General features: G+C 34.3%; 1 protein-coding gene across 2 annotated transcripts in view; it reads right to left on the reverse strand.

Moving 5' to 3' along the window:
- side (sidestep) overlaps window positions 1-20,343 on the reverse strand; it is a 216,749-nt gene that overhangs the window by 37,255 nt on the left and 159,151 nt on the right. For both annotated transcript variants that reach the window (XM_036361143.2, XM_036361140.2), the window contains exons 14-15: window positions 16,001-16,175; window positions 2,360-2,639 (exon numbers count right to left, since the gene is read on the reverse strand). In XM_036361143.2, the coding sequence (XP_036217036.2) occupies window positions 2,360-2,639; window positions 16,001-16,175 (455 nt within the window). The remainder of the gene's footprint in view (window positions 1-2,359; window positions 2,640-16,000; window positions 16,176-20,343) is intronic.

Here is a 20,343-nt window from a genome sequence, read left to right on the forward strand (position 1 = left end):
CCAGTTAAGTTTGTGAAACTTCTATATAAACTCCTGTTAACAGAAATTGTAGTAATTAGTGTCTGCTTAAAATTTGTATGCTACGTTGCAAGCAGATATATAATAAATAATATAGTGAAATTATGAATGTGTTTCTATTTTGCATATTCAGTGGGCTTGCAATCCAAGCATGACACCGTATATTTAAGCCTTGAAGTTATATAAACAATGCTATGAACAAAAATGCTTTGTGTCTGATCAAAAGCAATAGATTCAGATGTTTATATCAGCGCTCTCCGAGTCAAGGCTTTTATAATTTTTAAGGTAAAACTGTTAATTTAGCGTCTCATATTTTTTTGTCCACTTGTCACATGTTGCGTGTCGCGTTACAGTTCTCTATAATTACAAACATAAAATGATACATTTGTATATTCAAAGCGTATTCTAGTGTAGAATTACAAAAAAAAAATCGATTTTTTTATATTTTCGAAGTTTAACTATATAAGCATATGTCTGCGAGAGCATTTTTGAAAATTTAAATTATCTTAGGAGATATAGACATTTTACAAACTGGTTCGGCTGGGTCTAATCGAACAAAAGAGTTTAGGCGAAACTTTTCGCAAAGACCAGAGTTTTCAATAAGATACCCAAAATTTCTCTGAACTGATTTACTTGAAATTTTCAGAGAATCTTCTTTATAGACCTCTCTCGAGTATAAACTAGCCTAAATTTAAATTTTTAATATTTTTACGATACTAGAAAATAAAAAAAAAATGGTAAACATCTTTTTTTGTTTAAACAATTGCCATTTTGTCAAACAAAAAATTTTTTTTCTTTAAATGCGACATCATTGCAGATTGAAAATCTTGTTTTTTTTTATTTCAGATGACTAGGAAGGTTGAAATCAAGGAAATCTAGGGTATGCTCATGGTTCACTTCATCACTCGTGGTCCGTTTCATCAGCTACCAGTTTTTAAAATTTTTAATTTTTTTTTTAACTTTTTTTTTAAATTTTTTTTAAACTCTTTTTTGTACTCTTGTAACATTAATAAATAACTGATTAAAAAATCGATGGTAAAAATATTGACTGCCCTTTTTTCGACACTTTAAAAATTACCTAAAATTCATGTCTCTAGACTAGAATACCCCCTTAAACTACATGCAAAACAAGAAAAAACTTAACTTCGCTTGCACCGAAGCTATAATACCCTTCACAAATACAAAATGTTCCTTAGAAGAACTTGATTCCGATCGTTCAGCTTGTATGGCAGCTATATGTTATAGTGATCCGATATCAGAAATTCCAACAAATGAGGAGTTTCTTGGTGAGAAACGGTCATATGCTAAATTTTAGATCGATATCTCAAAAACTGAGAGACTAGTTCGCGTTTGTACAGACGGACGGACGGACAGACATACGGATATGGCTAAATCAACTCAGCTCATCATAATGAGCATTTATGTATATATTTGATAGAGTCTCCGACGTCTGGGTCTTACAGACTTTGTGGCGAACTTAATACACCCTGTTTAGGGTGTAACTAGGTTTCATCTAGCTCTACTTGCCTAGTTTTCGACAAAATTTTTCAATTTTATGTATACTTTACTTACTGAACACTTGAGAGAACAGTATATATATATATAACAAAAGCATATAGTAGTATGATCGATATAGACTTTTCTGGATACATTGAAAAGATAGAATTGTTTACTTATTTTTATAAATTTACAATTAAATGCTTACAATCTATAAACAGTTTCACTTTAATCGTGGGTTCATAAAACTACACACTTTTGTTTTTGACCTCTTTTAGAGCAGCTGTATCATACATATACACATAATAGTAAATTATGTTCCACACTAACAACCGAAAGCGGTACATATCTTCCACCAACCAACGTATATCGAAACTCCTTACGTTCTTTTACTTTGTAAGAGTGCTCGATTCGCCGAAACTTATTTTTTACCTAGTGATTTTTGTACTCAATGAATTTTTACTCATTTTGTATGAAATATTTTAACCTTCCATGAACAGTTATTGAAAAAATATAGTTAGAGGATTGAAATTATTTAAAAAGTTGTTTAGATTTTTACTAAAAGTTACCAGCTCTAACTAACAATTGGAGAGAACTGACCTAACTATAAACCGAATTATATTTTGATTATAAAAAAGTAAATTAACATATCTCCTCTTAATAAGTTTACTGGCTATATATCTATACGATCTAATTAAGGCTTAAACAAAAGCTTTACAAAAACGGACACCCTAACTGCCTGTGAAGGCTTATTTCATCACTCTATGCACGCTTATTTCATAATATTCTGCATTCATCGCATTAAACACAAAAAAGATTATCTACAAACTACATATCCACTTACCGCATACTTTTGCGCACATCCTGCGGTTCAGGTGGTCGCGGTCGATGCCTGCAGACGACCACAATACCCGCGACGATAATTGACGTTACAATGACGGCACCTATCGCCACCACGGCGGCCAGTATGAGTAGCTGCGACTGCTGTTTCTCATGTCCATGAGCATTGATGCTCGCCCCCGCCCCAGCCGCCACACCGCTGCCGCTGGCGCTGGCGCTCAAACCGCCACTTGAATGGTGTGTCGTTTCCGCCGGTGTGGGATCCTCGGAGAGTATGGACTCGTCTGCAATAAAATAATTTTGAATGGTAGAAAAAAATTTCAAACAAATTGTATACACATAACCACAAAAAAGTGAAAGTGAATAATTTGCGAACGTAAAAAACAACATTACAATAATGTGGCAATGTGATGTACCATATGTATATTTCTAGGGCGCTCAACAGTGGTGGAAACCACTTGCAAGTTTGCTGGCGAATGTGCGCGCTGTGCAAAATGTAGGGCCACATTAACGCGTACTTAGGTCACAGTTAAATAGATTACATATACACATAACCAACTTACTTAGATGTGTATGTCTATGTCAGTGTGTATATGCATACATATATCGCGCAAAAGTTGAAGGTAGTTGCCATGTACTTCACTTTTCCCCAGCGTGGTACGCGTGAGCACATTTTCCACTCAAGCTGGTGTGGGTGTGTGTGTGTCTGTATGTGTGCGCTCAACGACTTACATTTCAACATACGCCACTAAAGCATATTTGCTCTATATTTGCTTAAAATTAGTTTACTTTAATCTCATTCCAAGCATACTTCCTTTTACATTCATTCCGATAAGCTTCTAGCAATTCATGTGGTTCTAAAATTTACTTCAAAATAAAGAGGTAATTAATTCGTGCCTTTTTAGTTTATATATTTTGCTTTGAATTCAATCATCCATAAAAATAAATTTATACTAGTATAATATATTAGGTTGGTCATATACTCATAATAAAGAGCGTATAGAGAGGTAAATGGTTAGGCATAAGATTTAGCGATTGCACGCACCCAATGCAATCGAAAATAAAAAGTTTCAGATATTTATCTTTACAAAAAAATCATCTAAAAAAATAGAGAATAATGCAAAAGATAATTATTTAGTCCAAGACTTTGCGGTCGAGGCTTTCAGTTTATAAATTATTATAATGAATCAGACAACAACGGTCGGACGAGTTATAAGCAGTTTTATATAAGTTAATAAAAAAAATGTATATTTTAGTCAAAACGTGAATAAAATTTTTAAAGGCGAGAATATATTATATTAAAAACTACATGCCATAAAGCGCTTGCCTGAAATAGAACTAGAAACCTTAACCAAGTCATATACCTAAAGTAAATTGATCTAACAAATTAAGTAATATCAATTGCGCAACACACATTTTAGCAGAGACATACACCTTAATACATATAACCCAACATTTTGAACGTTAAGCTTCAGTAAAAATCAAAAAGTATTTAAAAAAAAAAAAAAAATATGCTTAAATCAAATGTGAATTTTGAATATTGAATTTTTCTTTTAACAAAATTTTCAATTTCAAATTCCGCTTACATTTTTACAAGGAAAAGGTATTTTGCATGAAATGCTACATTTCAATTTTCCTGCAGCTCGCGTTTTACGCTATTCATTGGCAGATTTGTTCCCCTTCATTCAACAATCTCTCTCATTTCACCATTCTTGCAGTTTTTCCACACACTAAACGCTCAAGTTTGTTTGGCTAATAGCTTTCATCCTCCAGCGCAAGCTGCATGTGTATATGTATGTATTCCACTTATACCGTTCCTTACATTATTACATACTTACAATATGCATATGGGTATATGGTTATGTGGGTATGTAGGTATATGGTGATGAAAATTGAAATTAGTTGCCTGAATGTGGGTGTGAAAGCCATAGTTGCCAACATTTACTCACTTAACTGTGCCACACATATTTTCAACGAGTGTATGTGCGTGTGTGTGACGTTGCCTGCGAGCGAGGACCAGAAAGTTTATGACTTTGCAAATGGTTGAGCACCGTGCATCGAATGGACATAAATGCCTCAAAATTGCGCTGCGTCCCCTCACGGTCTAGATATGCTGGGGAAAATAGTTTGCCAAGCCATTTCACAATTCTTTAATTTTAACATATTGCTGCAGCGCTTATGATATGAAGTGTGTAGTTTTTTTAAGATCTGGCAGCGCTGAGCACATTTGTGGAATGTAAGTGACTTAGCCAATTGCATTTCGTTGGTATTGGGAAATTTATAATGCGATAACTGCGTTTATCAAATTAGAATAAATTATTTGTTTAACTCTAATGGATTTGAAAAGATTTTAGGGATTATGAGTATATTAAAGTTATTGGGATATTTTTTAAATATTATATATTAAAAATTTTGAACGCGGCTACTATAAAGTCATCTCATACCAATATAGAGATAAAATTTATTGCCTCTGGCGTGTTTAGTGCTTGATTTATCGTGCTTTAAGTAGTTTTTAACAGTACCGTTATATGGGGAGTGGACGGGGTTGTCACTCGACTTCACCCATTTTCACACCATCGATAGAGATGCTAAAAAAAATTTGTTCCCAGTGAATTTATTATAGCTTCAGTGGTATAGAAGATATGCACATTAAACTTATTAGGGGGTGGGACCACGCCCACTTTAAAACAAATTTAAGCTGCAGATGCCTCTACCTAATGTGATCCTGTATAGTTGTGGAGCTTAGTTATGGCAATTTACTTGTTTTTAATTAATGGCGTTTTGTGGGCGTGGCAGTGGTCCGATTACGCCCATCTGCAATACCAACCGTCTTACGGTACCAAGAAACATGTCTACCAAGTTTTATAAAGATATCTAAATTTTTACTCAAGTTACAGCTTGAACAGACGGGCAGACAGTCACCCGGATTTCAACGACTCTTCATCCTCATCATTTATACATATATAACCCCATATCTAACTCGATTCGTTTTAGGTGATACAAACAACCGTTAGGTGAACAAAACTATTATACTCTGTAGAAACAGGTTGCGAGAGTATAAAAATAAAAATTAGACTTAGATAACTTTGCTATAAAAATTAGCAGCCCTAGTTTATTTAAGATAGATCCAAAAACCCTAAAATTTGGAAATCGCAAAAATATCAGAGAATTTATGAAAATATGCCAAGTTTACCTGATTTTTTAAAGTTTGAATTAAAAATGTATCTACTTGTACAAGTACAATAAAATAATGTTTTTGCGTTTTTCATGGTTTTCAGAACAACTTAGCAATAGTTGATATTATAAATTATAATAATATATATATAATATAAAACTTATATAATCTAATAAAATGCATATTCATAAAAATACTGCTATTAAGAGAATTAACAGTTTTTGACTAAGCTGCCGCCATACTTCTGAAATTTGGGGGTCTCCGGCATTACGCAGAAATTTTTTCACATAAGAATTAAGCTTATTTAATGTTTGCATACCACCTTTATTTTCTAGTAAAAAACTTTTCTATATCTAAAATTTTTCTCGCAGTTATTTAAATCCGCGAATGTAAAAAACGTAATCATTAATAAATCATATTTATCGGAAGCTTCAATCTTTTCGAATTTCAAACGTCAAAGACAGATTTCAGTCTCTGTTTTACCACAGATTTCAACGAGCTTCCTAGAAAGAACCTTTTTATAACGATTATTGGTTTAAGTCGAATTAATGCTTTTTCAAATTCTAAACATTAGCATACGCGTAAACTCCAATAAACACATACTACATAAAACAATCTAACGCATAAAAGCTTCTTATTTCTACACCTCATACTAAACTGCGTTCATTTTCGGGGCTCAAGTGTATGTGAAAGGTTTAAGTTTAAATGATGCACACATGTAAATAATGGTAAAACGAATTGCCATTTAATTTTATTATTTCGTGCATGTTCGAAACTTCATTTCATTGTATGGGTGTGTGTGTGTGTGTGTGTCGGTTACACTGTTTAATATGCCGATATGCCGGCAATTGTTTTTATTGAGCCGCTTATGATTTGCTTAATGTTCACCTTTAACCGGCAAAATACTTTCGGAATCACTTAAGCGCCCCCGCGCCGCTTGTCGACTCTTTGCTCTCTATCTGCTGGGTCTTTGGCTGCTGGCTCATTTGCCTCCGATCGAATTTATATTTATGCCGGAGTATCCGCATTTATTTGATATTTAAGCGGTAACGGCATATTGTTTTATGGCCACGTTAAGCAGCAATGCCACATAAATTATAGGAAAATAAATTTAAGATGCGATATCCTACGCCGCAGACAACAACAGCACATTGGCAACGCACGTACACAGGCAGGCTCTTATGAGCGGCATTCGCTTTGTTTGTGTCTGCCTGCGTTCGCTGCGGCGCAGGAAAATGACCATAAAATATTACCATCTGAGTCAACTCTACGCACGGCATTAAGCGCCCAGAGCGATTTTCGATTCCAACAACGTACATTAATATGCACACATACGCACGCACACATGCGCGTACGTTCCTATAACATTGCTGAGTTTATATGTGCGTGAATGCGTATGCACCAAATCGGACGCTTGGCATATTGCGTGACTCTTATGTTAATGTACATGTGATTAGAACAACAAGTCATGGGTGCCTCATTGGTGCGAGTGGTAGACTCTCCAAATGCCTGTATAAATGCAGAAAAATTACGATTGCCGAAAGTACTTACACAAAGGAGTGAAGAAAGTAAAAAAAAGATGAAAATAACATAAATTTACAACAAGTAAGAAAGGGAGAAGAAGTTCGGGTACAACCGCACATTTCATACTCTTGCAACTTGCAAGGTTCAGAGTCGGGGAAATAACTTCCGGTGTTGGCTAAAGTTTATATTAAAAATGTAGCGAAACTGTTCAATTATTGTTCGACGAAATGATGAATGAATAACAATCAAATTTGGTATCATATTAACATATTTTGAAGGTCATAAACTCACTTAGTTTTATTCCTATATTTGACTTCACTACAGCGAAAAATCATAGAAATACAAAGGCTGATTGCATTAATTTTTAACATGGCTCAGGTATACTTGAGAACTTTTTTTCAAGCAATGTTATAAATATTGTATATACATAAGTATAAATATATGACGTAAAATAAACCAGGCATTTCTAAATCCTGCATATCCGTTATATAGGGGCTTACGCAAGTTGTCACCCGATTTTATCCAGTTTAAATATAATATAAAGATACACTGTTATTAGACGCTTACTCAATTTCATTAAAATAACTAGTACATTGGCTGATATATGTGATATTAAGTCAACTGGAAGTTCGAAAATCTTTATATTAGGTATAATGGAGCTTAGGGATGTATTAATCCGATTCAACCCATTTTTGACTTAAGTATATATTATTATCAAACAAAAAAAAAATATTTTTTTTGACATTTTATTATACAAGTATATACTTGTATATCTGACAGATTGAGCGATATTTTCGACAAAAAGTCAGCCTTAGGCTCTCTGGTCAACATTTCCGGTATCTATGGTCTTGAATAGTTATGATCCGATTTTGACAATTTTTAGACCTGTGGTGGCATACCTTAAAGGAAATATTGGTGCAAAGTTTTATTCCGTTAAGTTATCGCTTGCACGGACGGACAGACAAACAGACGGACGTCTCATGATCCTGATCATTTATATGCATATGTATAACCCTATATTGAACTCGATTATTTTTAGGTGAAACAAACAACCGTTATGTGAACAAAACCATCTTTACATCTTTCTTATGTGAACAAAAAAATCTTTACAAATTTTCAGCCGCTATTTAGAAGACGAGTCACGGCTAGTTGCCGACGAAAGTTTTTGTGGCATTTTCGGAGATGTAAATTGTTATTTACGAGATAAGCGTATGTGTTGTTTTTGTTTTTAACATTATTTGGCTCATAATTGTTGCCTGCTGTTGCTGCACTCCGTTACACACACATGTTCATAGGCAGCCGAGCATGAGCACATTTGCTTGAGTAACTGTTTATTATGAGTACGGTTGAAAATGCTTTTGGGGCAGCTATTTTCATACATGCGTATATACTATGTATGTTTGGGGGGCTCCTTCAGCTTTTCCACACTACTTAGGCACCCTATTCCCTAACGGTAATAATGCGGCACTTGTGTGCCAGTAATCTGAGCTATTGTCTAGAGCTTGTGGTCAGGTTGCCGGTGGGAGAAGAGTCTGTGTGGCAACGGGAATTCATGTGAAATAAAAGTGGCATACAATTATAGCAAGCATTCGTACTCTAATTTGTGTATGCGAACAAACACACATACACACGGTAGTGCGTTTGTATTGATGCTTTAATGCACATAAGAATATATAATATATATATTTTATTTTACTAAAACTATCTGCAAGTTGTTTGTATTACCCTAGAAAGTCCTCCTGAGAGCATTCAATGGCTCATAGAGAAAATGTTACTCATACGCATCCGCAGTCTAAGAAGGCTCAGCATTGTAATCTACTACTTTGAAAAGCAGTAATTATGTAGCAAATGCGCATTTTCAGTTATCTTTGCCACTAACGAAGTCATTTAATTGCGTCTTTTTCATCTTTACTCAAAATCGGATTACAGCATATACACTTACTGAGTATTTGGTCCAATTGTAAGTCATATATTTGAATGATAACGAGCTATGAGCGCTACAAATTATAGCGGATCTATGTACATATATGAATTGTAAAACCATAAAATTCTTTAGGAAGATTTGCACTAAACTAAGCAAGTTCTGAATATAGTTTTCATGAGTATATGCACTTGAAGTGAACAGAAATAAGCCATGGCGATGAATCGGGAATACAAATATTAATTTCGGGTTGTCATAGCAATCACAGGAAGCCTAATTGATCACTTTAACTTGATTTAAATATATTCCACTATATTTAGTATGCTTACGTATAAACATACTCACAGAAATCTTTAACAGGATTTCAAGCAGCAGACAAGTACCTCCACGAACTAAAAGTAATCTGCCTGCTTACACTCATGCGTCAAAACAACCGCAGATATTAATATATACTTGTATTATATATTTATTTAACTTAATATATAAGAAAGTCAAACTACCCGCCCACTCAGGTGTTTTCACTTGTTTCCACAGAAGCTATTATTAAATGCCTCCCTTAGCGCTCTTTAACTAAAACGAGATAATATTTCATTGATTCATAATTTGCAGAGAAGTGCGGGGCAAGAAATGTATTACAAATTGCCACTTTGTTTGCTCATAATTGATTGAACATTTGCGTCAAATATTTCTGATTCTTTTGGGCGTTGTATATGAGCACTTACAGTAACTAATGCAAGTATACAAATAATTGAAAGTACATAAAATATATTTTTTATTTAATTTTTTATAACGTGCCAAAAAAAATATTAATGTTAAATTTTTTAGGAGTTATTTTATATAAATAAGGTCTAATTATTAGGACGAGTATTTAAAGCCACCACGTTAACAAGACCGTAGGCCGTTCCCATGACAGTCGGGTCTACGTAACCGGAACGAACCCGGATTTTTATCCGGCCAAGGACTGTCAACTCAGCAATCTGCCGCTACAACAACAACAAGACTGCCGGATGAGCCTGACTTGTGCTACTGTCGTATTTTGGACCCTCTCAGACCCTTTTTTTCCGAACAAAAGAACCCGTTCCCCGAAATTTTTTTACAAACATTAGTCTGGCTAAATCCCACATTGCCCGATATTTCTCACGTGCGGTAAATAAGTCGTGCTTTGATTATGCGGCTCTTTAGTAACTTCAGCCATTTATCGTCCTGTTTTTTTATTTTTATAAATATCTGCACTTACACACATTTTTTACTAAACTAATTGATATTTTTCTATACAAGAAAAAATTGCATGCTAATCCAACTAGGAATAGCGAACTTAGTCAAACTTAAAGTGGGTGCAACTACTTGACCCGTCTTTAATGCCCAGTTAAGCCCAGTTAACATCATTCTAAATGTAGGCAATATATTTTTACAATAAACATCAAACAATGCCTATAAGGTAATATTAGGCATACATTTAATAATAACACTATTATTAACAAGTAAGGAAGGGATAGGTTCGGGTATAAGCGAATATTTTGTACTCTTGCAACTTGCAATGAGTAAAGCAGGGCAAATAACTTCCGGTGTTGGTTAAACTTTATATATAATAATATTAAAAAATGTTGCAAAACAATTCAACAATCATTTTACGATGAAATTTTTAATGGATTACGATCAAATCTGGTATTTTATTAAGTTATATTATAGGTAATAGACTCACTTAGTTTTATAACTATATTTTACTTCCCGTCAGCTAAAATTTTATTAAAATCATCTTCAAATGAAGTATATAGAATGCAATGTCAACTGAAGAAGCTAAATTTATCATAACTTGATGTGAAAACGTAAATCATAAGAAAACTTGTTAATTTAATTTTATTAAAGTGTGACACATTTTGTCAGGTGGAAACTCCGAAATTATTATACAAACTATACAGATTGGGAACATAGAAAGGGATGAGGGTTAATTTTGACAATGCTTAAGTATACTTAAGATCATATTTTCAAGCATTTTTTTTAAATATATAAATCACACATTGAACGACATGTTCGGCATAAGGTTTGCTACAATAACGATGGGGTAATACGTAGACTAAACTCACATTATTGCGGTATTTAACTATAGTATACCCAATACTATACGTTGAACTAAAGTATATCCATTATTAGTCAGTTAATTTTGCTAAGATATCTTGCATATTGACTGATATATTAGGTAAAGTAAAAAGTTCGTTCGGTTTTTATCTAAGAGACGGCGTTATTGTCCATAGTACTAGTGTTACGTGTCGCATCATGTCATACTATACGGCGCTGAAAACGTGTTTATTCGCGCTAAAAGTTTGTCTTTCACAGTTTTTCGATTGATTTACTCAGTTCGTTGTGAGCGCTCGTCAAAGATGGACACCAACAAAGAGAAAATTCGCTATATTTTACAATTTTTCTTCGATCAAAGCGAAAAAGCAGCCAAAGCGGCTGAAAACATTAATTTAGTTTATGGGCCCGATACTGTAAACGAACGTGTAGCACAAAAGTGGTTTGCTAGGTTCCGTTCCGGTAATTTCGATGTCAAAGATGCACCACGCGTCGGGAGGCCTGTCGTCGAAAATTGCGTTAAAATCATGAAAATAGTGGAAACAGCCCGTCACGTGAGCACTTATTTAATTGCTGAGGAACTAAAGATGAGCCAGAAAACCGTTTGGAACCATTTGCATAAACCTTGGATTCGCAAAGAAGCTCGATGTTTGGGTGCCACACGAACTAACGCAAAAAAACATGATGGACCGAATTTCCATCTGCGAATCGCTGCTGAATCGCAACAAAATCGACCCGTTTCTGAAGCGGATTGTGATGTAAAATTTAATATCTCTGACGAATTTAGTTACTAATTTATCACACTTTTAGTAGTTTTTAGCAAAACCGGTATATGGAGAGTGGACCTAGTTCACCTATTTTTAGAATATCGTAAGAAGTGTTGAAAATATTTGTTTTGTGAAAATTTGGATGATATAGCTTTATAGGTTTGGCAGATATATACATTAAACTTAGTAGAGGGCGAGGCCATGTCCTCTTTTTCAAGATTTTCAAACAATAGGTGACATCTTACTTAGATTCGTTGTGATTTTGATTTCAAGTTTCATCAAGATATTTTAATTTTTACTCAAGTTACAACTTGCACAGATTTCAACTGGTCTCTTCATCCTGATCATTTATATATACATAACCCTACTAAAAATTGAAAGAACTGTTACTTTCGCTCATATCACATACAAAAAATGACGCAACAATCCCAGAAAATATTTTATGTTTAACGTTGAGAAAAAACATTGATTTTAAAATATTAAAAAACAAACATGAAACACAAGCTCAATGCTTAAGCTTTTTTTTGGTTCCGAAAAGCTTTTTGTTTTTATTTATCGCGTTAGACAACTTATCTTTAGAAAAGAGTCAAGCTGAATGTTCCCTTCCCTGCAAAAAGATCTTGCCTATACGTACTTTGCTCAGTCACTGTACATTTACAAAATAAATTCGCACATATGTATGTCTAAACAAACTTGAAAGAATACAACTGAAATAGCAATTTAGCAATTAGATGAACAAAACAAAAAAAATTGGTATACCTTTGCGTTTGTGTTTTAGCCAAAATGCCGACAATAAACACTGTTATTTGCGTTATTATTTCACTTTACTGTTATTCATATGCACATAATTTGATGGCAAAAATTAGCGAAACACGGACAAATTGATTAATATCTCCATCAGTGGAGATGAAATGTGTACAAATGCGTAGTAAATGCTGATGGACGAGCCATGAATAAGCTTATTGCGCACGCACACATAAACATATACCTATACAAATGTGCACCAACATGCATACATACATATGCGCATACATAAGTGTTAGCAATCATCAATGAAAGTGAAATAAATTATTAGTTGCTATCTGAGACTTGGTAGTCGTACATAAATGCATATATACACACAGCTACACATATATAGTTTATTTATAATATTCTGCCGGAGAAAAACAAAAAAAAAAACAAATTCGCTGCGCTTGTACGTGTGTCTGTTTACAAGTGTTTCGCATTCATTTACAGCACAATATTTGTAAGTGGCAAAAAAAGCTGCTGGCGACACAACTCATAAAATCGCCATAAAGCAGCAATCAAAATAGAAATAAAAAAGTTATGGCAAAAAAACTGTGGCAGAAAATGAAATCATTTCTGTTTTTGTTTATGTAATAATATATTTTCATGCAAGGAAATAAGAGCAGAGAAGCCATTTGTTGGGAGCATCACGAGGTGAGAGGTTAAGTGCTTTTAAGTGGCATCTTTCTGCTTTCAAGCAAGAAGAAGAGTAATGGTGTCAGGGAATTAGCTTACTGTAATTTGAGCTGGAAAAATATATATTTATATGTAGGTTTCTGTGTATATATTACATAAGAAAATTTATTTATTGCGATAGTTTTGCTTCTCAAAATTATCTTACAGATATAACAATTTTTAATATTATTTTTATTTTACCACTATAACAATTTTTAATATGATTTTTTAATTGATTTGTTATGCAGATTTTCAAAGTTCGTTGTCGGCGCTCAAACTATACCCGGGTATTTTCAGCGCTACAAAATACGAATTTTTTAGAATTGTTTAGAACGGAGCACTAGAGCATATAGCTGCTATATAATGTACCTATGCTATAAGAAATGCATCTGTGAAAAGTGTTATAGCTTCTTTGCAGCGGAAGTTAAGTTTTTTTGTTGTTTTTAATCCTTTTTGTTGATATATTTTTAAGATTTTTAATCTGTGCTGACGCGGCTCTAATTTGCATTATATACATAAGTATAATATAGTATGGTATATATGTAAAAATAAATACATTATTTTACTTGCACTAACAAAGCCATTAAAACAATAACTCTAAGCTCTAGCAAGAAATCACTCAGTACTTATATAGTTTCATACATATACACATATGTAAGTACCTTCATATAAATATATGTATATACTTTAAGAGCGAATCCATTTTCTTTTCTTTTAAGCTTTTCGACTTATGCTATATATAGATATATATTTATTTATGTGCTCTTGGAATAACTGCTTTTACAAATATAGATACATATATATATTCTATATATATTTATATGTAGCTATCAATTGGCTGCTTCCTCACAGGTTTCCTTTCCATCAACACTAATACCGGTTTGTCGCATCCTGAGTTTCTTTTGATGACTGTTTTCTCGTTTTTCTTCCATTTTTTTCTTACTGTACTGCTTTTTTAATACTAATACTTCATATTTTGTTGCTGTACTTTCACTTTCGTCATTGAAGGAGAAAACAAATTCTTAACGCTTCAATGTTCACGCACGCATGCCAATTTCTGTACGTGAAAGTTGAACTTCTACAAACACACACATATACACAGAATGTAACCGTAAAAAATAATTGTACTTGTATGGTAAAATGTGGTTGTCTAAGCTGAGCTTAAAGTATTATGTAATAAATGAGGCGCACTTTAAAGGCTAAAAAGAAAGAGTCGTGAGAGAGTCAAAAAATAAAGACAAAGGTAAGCAGTCCATTAATCTCGTACAGAAAGAACGCAAGAAAAAAATAAAATATCTTAAGGCAGAAATAAACGTTTATAGGGTTTACCCTAATGTTATTTCTAAAGCATTTAATACATTTTTTTTATGAATTCGATATAGAAAATTCCAAGCTTCATTTGATTACTTGCCTCCAACCGTTGCATATAAAATAACTGTGACAGATAGTCAAAGAAGTTTCATATTCCTTGATGCGGAGAAGTGCTCTTTGTTTATCTGAAACCTTTTATAGTTTACCCTTAAGTAATTTAGTAGGGTGCAGCAACTTTGCGGCTATGCTTAATAGAGTTCCAGCTGCTTGGAGCTAACTATTGTAGATCTTCGACAGGAATCCATTAGTAAAAGGAAAACAACTTACTCTCTGATAAATATTCATTCATTATTTTTCCTCTTTACTATTTTGTTTGATTTTCGTATATTGATATGTGGTCAGTGTGAGAGTCCTTCTAAAGTAGATTATTAAAATTTTTGCATGAATAAGATTTTTATCTTCAAATAAGTTACTTCTAATAGAAATAACGTACACTTTTGTACTCTCTAGCTAACTACAGTTACGATAAAACTTTAATTCAAAGAAGTGCCAAGTTCTCTATTTGTAGAACAGCAAAGGCACAACCAGAAATTCGAAGGAATCATTTTCTAAAGACAAGCCGTACAAACTGCGGTTAACAAAACAGTCTAAGTTAATTCTCTTTCCACACTTTTCAAGATATTGACAATTAATGGAATTATCTAAGTGTTTTCAGGAAAGAATACGAATTCAGGTGCGCTTTCCATATACAAAAAGTTGTTAGAAGTCTAAAGAGGAAGAGCTCAAAATTGTGTCACAATGAAAAATTAGCAATGTTGCAAGTAAAAGGCGACGACTCAACAATTTCGAGCTGTGATATCAGGTTTTCTGGATTTCTAATATCACACAGTGTGGCAAAGCAATCTACTTGCAGCCAGCTAATGTAGAACTTTTCACATTGCTTGCAGCTATTGCCATAAGAGTTACCGTTATACTCGAAGAAATCGAATTGATGATGTGAAATTGTGTTTGTGTTGAACTGTTGACGCAACCAGGCGAAGAATCAGCAAATGAAAAGGAATTTTCGAGACTCAGGCAGCTTATTTGGCACACACGCAAACACACATATACAGAAAGGGACACAAAGCCATAGATGCAAGCGCTCTCACACAAATGTGAGCTCAAGTATTTGCTTGTGTCGCAAAGTGTGTGAAATCATTTGAGTGGAAGACGTGCGAATTCAAGAAGTTGCCGAATTATAATGGAAAAAGGCGAAATACGAAAGGCGACAGGCGTAAGCGGAAAGCTACCGCTGAATGCAAGCATTTTGGCGACATTCACTTCACAGCCACCAACAAATAGCTGACAGTGTTTGTAAAATTTCTGGAAAAAATTTCAAAAAATGGAAAAATGGAAAAATTTAACGTGACTTACCGTATGGTCCCAATTGTGCCGCCACTCGTACACGCTCGATTACGACCGGCGGTTCGCTGCGTCCCTTCGCATTAACGGCATATACGAGAAATTGATATTCTCTGCCCGGCTCCAAGCTGTTGAGACGAAATTGCGGTTGCGGCTCTTGCATGCGAAGTACCGGTGCTGACGTCGCCTGAAAGTATGCAAAATATGGGAATTCAAAAACAAAATTCTGCAAATAGCACGAACGCGCCCACAAACACACACACACACACACTCATACAAATAATGGCATAGAAAGTGGGCACAGATAAGAAAATGAAAGATGAAGTGTTGCAGAGCCTGCCATTGACCGGCTCATCATTGTTGGCAGCAAGCAATTTGTGGGGCCAAGGCGAAATTATTCGAAAACTTTCCTTTTATAGCGTCCAAATAACAGTGCTCTCGGCTTGCAGCATTCGAAGAGCGCTTCGAGTTCGTTATTTCTCCTTTCATACATTTTGCTTGAAAGTAAAAAATGTTTGCAGTAAATTTATGGCTTGGAAGTCGAGTCGTTTCCAATTGAATAGCCGTTAAGCAAATATGGTAGCGCTTTGTGCTTGACAGTCTTCAAAAACTCTTGCCGCGTTTTCTTACTAAGCCACTCCACATTATATGCTATGCGAAACTATTTAAAACTTTCCATTTGCAATCGCTTAAGAAAAGGTTTTTGGCAAATTCGATTGAAATGTGCGAAAAATCGCTATAAATCTCCTTAATCGTTTTTGATTCAGGCGAAGTTCGCAATCAAATATGATGGCTGATGGTGCAAAGCAGTTTGCGGTATAGCGACTTGAGGCTTTTTTACCGCTTAGTGTTGCATAATAGGCTTAACTTTAGTCGTACAAACATTAAATTTTTCTTCCCAAAATTATTTTTAAAACTTCACGAATTTCCACTACTTATTATGAATTAATTAGGATTTTTAACATAAACAAAATATTTTTCGTCAGCGCCAGTGCTGTGCGACTTTGCTATATTTGTACTTAATTGTGTGCCTAAAACTAGGCAATAAATAAATATAAGATTAAAAAAAAACTTTAGTTTTGGAGATTTTCGAACATTAGTAGGATTTTCAAAACTTTGCGGCGTGAAGTTTAAATTTGGATAAAATCATTTGCTCTAAAATAATTTTGACTTAAAATAATTTTTTTATTTTTGGTTAAAAGTAGTGTTAAAGAAGGTAAAAAACACGTTTAAATCTTCTAGAAATTGTTGTTCAAAAATATAAATCAATTTGGAGGTTATGGTCGGACTGCTTTATTTTTTATATTGAGTGAGTTCATAAAATTAGCTCTTTGGGTCATTGCTTAGGTAAAAGATTTGACATATAGTTTATACTACAATATTTTTGAGAAATCTTTCTGGAAATGAATAAAAGCGATATTTCACACGTGATGTTAACAAACTTGAGCTTTGAAGATCTTCAAGAAGTATTTTATATAATATAATGCTGACCAAGGGGAAGCCATGAGTTGTATGCACAGGAAGAAAAATGTGTCTAACGAAAAGTATTATGTAAGTGCTATCAGGCAACGCTGTATATAGGTATATTTATTCCTGAGTTCTTCCTCTTAGCTGATCTTTTTATACCCATATCAATATATAGTATAGTTAAAGCAGCATATTTGCATTGCCCCCTTATCAGATGAGAATTCCTTTACCTTACCAATTTTCTTATCTTTATAAAACACAATGAAAACGTTCGACTATTTTCCGTGTTTTCAAACCAAGTCAGCCCCATATACATTTGAATGTCATGCTGCTTACTAGTCTTCATCAGTTAAAAGTGCGTCTCCAAGTCATATTTCAATAGGATTACGCCTATAAGCGCTCGACTAGCCAATGGCAGTTGACTGATTGTGTGTCTGCGGAGCCGTAAGACAAACGCCAGGTAATTAGGCTTCTACGTTATGCGGACTTAAGTGAGATTTGCATATTCGTCGGTTGCATATTAAATATTTTCACGAGAACTGTTCAACACCTAGATAAGTCAACTCGATGCAGAGCATATAATCTTTGCGATAGGAAACTTGAATGAAGAATTCTTATATTTTGCTTGCTCCCTTCTATGCTGTCATATCGAGTCTCGTTTCTAAGCTGCAAAGAAAAGCAAAGCAAATGACATGTTCGAAAAGGAGGAAACTAGAAGAACGTGAGTAAAGGAACGCACATTGTTGCCACGGCAAGTAGCAATAATCGAACAAGTTGCAAAAGTTTCTCAAACAATTAATCATCCTTGCAAACTCTATTATAAACTTTATGTTCAGCACAGATCTTTGCAATTTTTTTTCCAACTTTGAATTTTTTCTTTTGCTCTTTCGTTGGTTCTTCTCTGTTAGATTATCGAAAATTGTTTATTCTCTTTTGTCTACGGCTCAAGATTTATATTGTTGTTATTTGTGTTTTGCTATTTTTGTTGCTGTTTGTCCACAAACGCCTGACTGACCACTTGTGCTACTAAATATTATTGTGTGTATATAAACTTTTGCATATATACATATACATATACGTATACAACAGTGACATACACAATACATAAACATATTTCTCATATACGTAAGTATATATATTTACCCAGCAGATAAGTAATGAACCAATTAAATATTTTGAGTAAATTACATCGACTAAGAGATTGCTGAAATACAGTTGGATTTTTCTTGATGAACCTCTGTAAGTAGCCGTGTATGTGTCGCCACTTCTCTGATCTTATTTATTGACATCTGCTCTCTTTTCAAAAAAAGTACCAGGGAGATTAAAATTACCTCACGAAAATGGTATAACCGCTAACAATACCAATTATTATTTTTAGCCCAGTTATAGTGAATTATACCAGTTGTTTGTTCGATTCGCTAAATAATTTGACAATTTAGCTTGCGGTGTCAAAACGCGGCTAGACGATACCTCAAGAAGTGTCGTATCTACCGAAAGATATCCGGATTTTTGCTTGAATTACTATCATTCACTATCATAAGACTTAAGTATTTCCGTATTGCGCAGAACTGATTCATATGTAAATATGAGTCTTTTACTTCGTCTATATGGTACGATATCGCAATTTTCGCTTTCAAACTCTTCTGCTTTTATTAACATATGAGTCGGACTTGTGGTACCAAATATTTTTAGGTATGTTTCCATAACTCACATTAGCTGATCAGAATTAGTTTTACTAGGTTCATAATCTAGCAATAATATTTGTATATCAGTAAGTATATGGTTCGATTCAATGTTTCGCAATATATTTGCTATAGTCACGTTTCTTGTTGATTCAGCATCAAATTTCTCTGGGAAGATATGTTTTCGTGCCCTCCAGATTACCTAGAAATGGAATGTATAGTTGTATAGTACAATATAATATATAGGTTCAAGTGGTCTATTATCCTTAAATTCCATACATGTTTTTGGGACTCGTTCAAATTTGAATAATATCATCACAATAATGTCTTGTTCGATTAAAGCTTCGGGTTCCCCGACTTCCCTTAGTGTACAACTTAAGTATGCTAGCTATTCAAGCATTACATTCTCTCAGGTATTCATGAGTCAAAAGTTTCAAAAGCTTCCGACCGTTTTTAACCTTATCAAAGCGGAGCTCAACGCAGAACAATTCGAGCGTAGAACTAACTAATATTTCTCTATAGGGATAACATAATATATATTTATATATGTTGTACAATATATACGCATTTATGTAATCAGCATGTTTCCTTAATAAAAGTTCGAAACCTCTTTGGAAGTTCTTAGCCATGGTCTTTATTGTTGATTCATGTCTAGCCAGCCATTGACTGAGCTGCTTCTTTTTACGAGTATTACAGTTGCTTTTCTTTGCTTTATCTACGCTGCGCTGTTTACATCTTCAGCTGATGCCTCTTCTTCCCGCACTTATCAGCGCGCGCTTCTTGTGCTTCTTCTGCTTCATTGTCTGCCTTTTCTTCTGCGCACTTGTTGTGTTGCAATTTGTGTTTGCCGCTTTTGCAGATAGATTTGTTGATTGTTCGACAGCGGAGTGCGTTGCTCGGAGGACGCGGTTGCAGCAGCAGCACGGTCTCTTTAAATGGTTACGCACAAATTCCCACTCAAGTAAGTGGAAGTAATTTATTGTGTGTCCCTTTTGTAACTGGCAATCATACAAATGCATACACATACATATATAGACACATACACAAGCATATAGAGCCCTGTGTGGTAGAACACGCAGGGTTGTATGTGTGGCTTGAGCTTGTGTGCGCGTATTCTTTACTTGCGCAGCCTGAAATACTCGGCACTTGGTTATGCTGAACGTCGAACCAATTGCCCATCCGTTCTTCATTCAAAGCTTTTGTTTG

The sequence above is a fragment of the Bactrocera oleae genome, chromosome 2 (assembly GCF_042242935.1).
Source record: "Bactrocera oleae isolate idBacOlea1 chromosome 2, idBacOlea1, whole genome shotgun sequence".
Taxonomy (NCBI): Eukaryota; Metazoa; Arthropoda; class Insecta; order Diptera; family Tephritidae; genus Bactrocera; species Bactrocera oleae.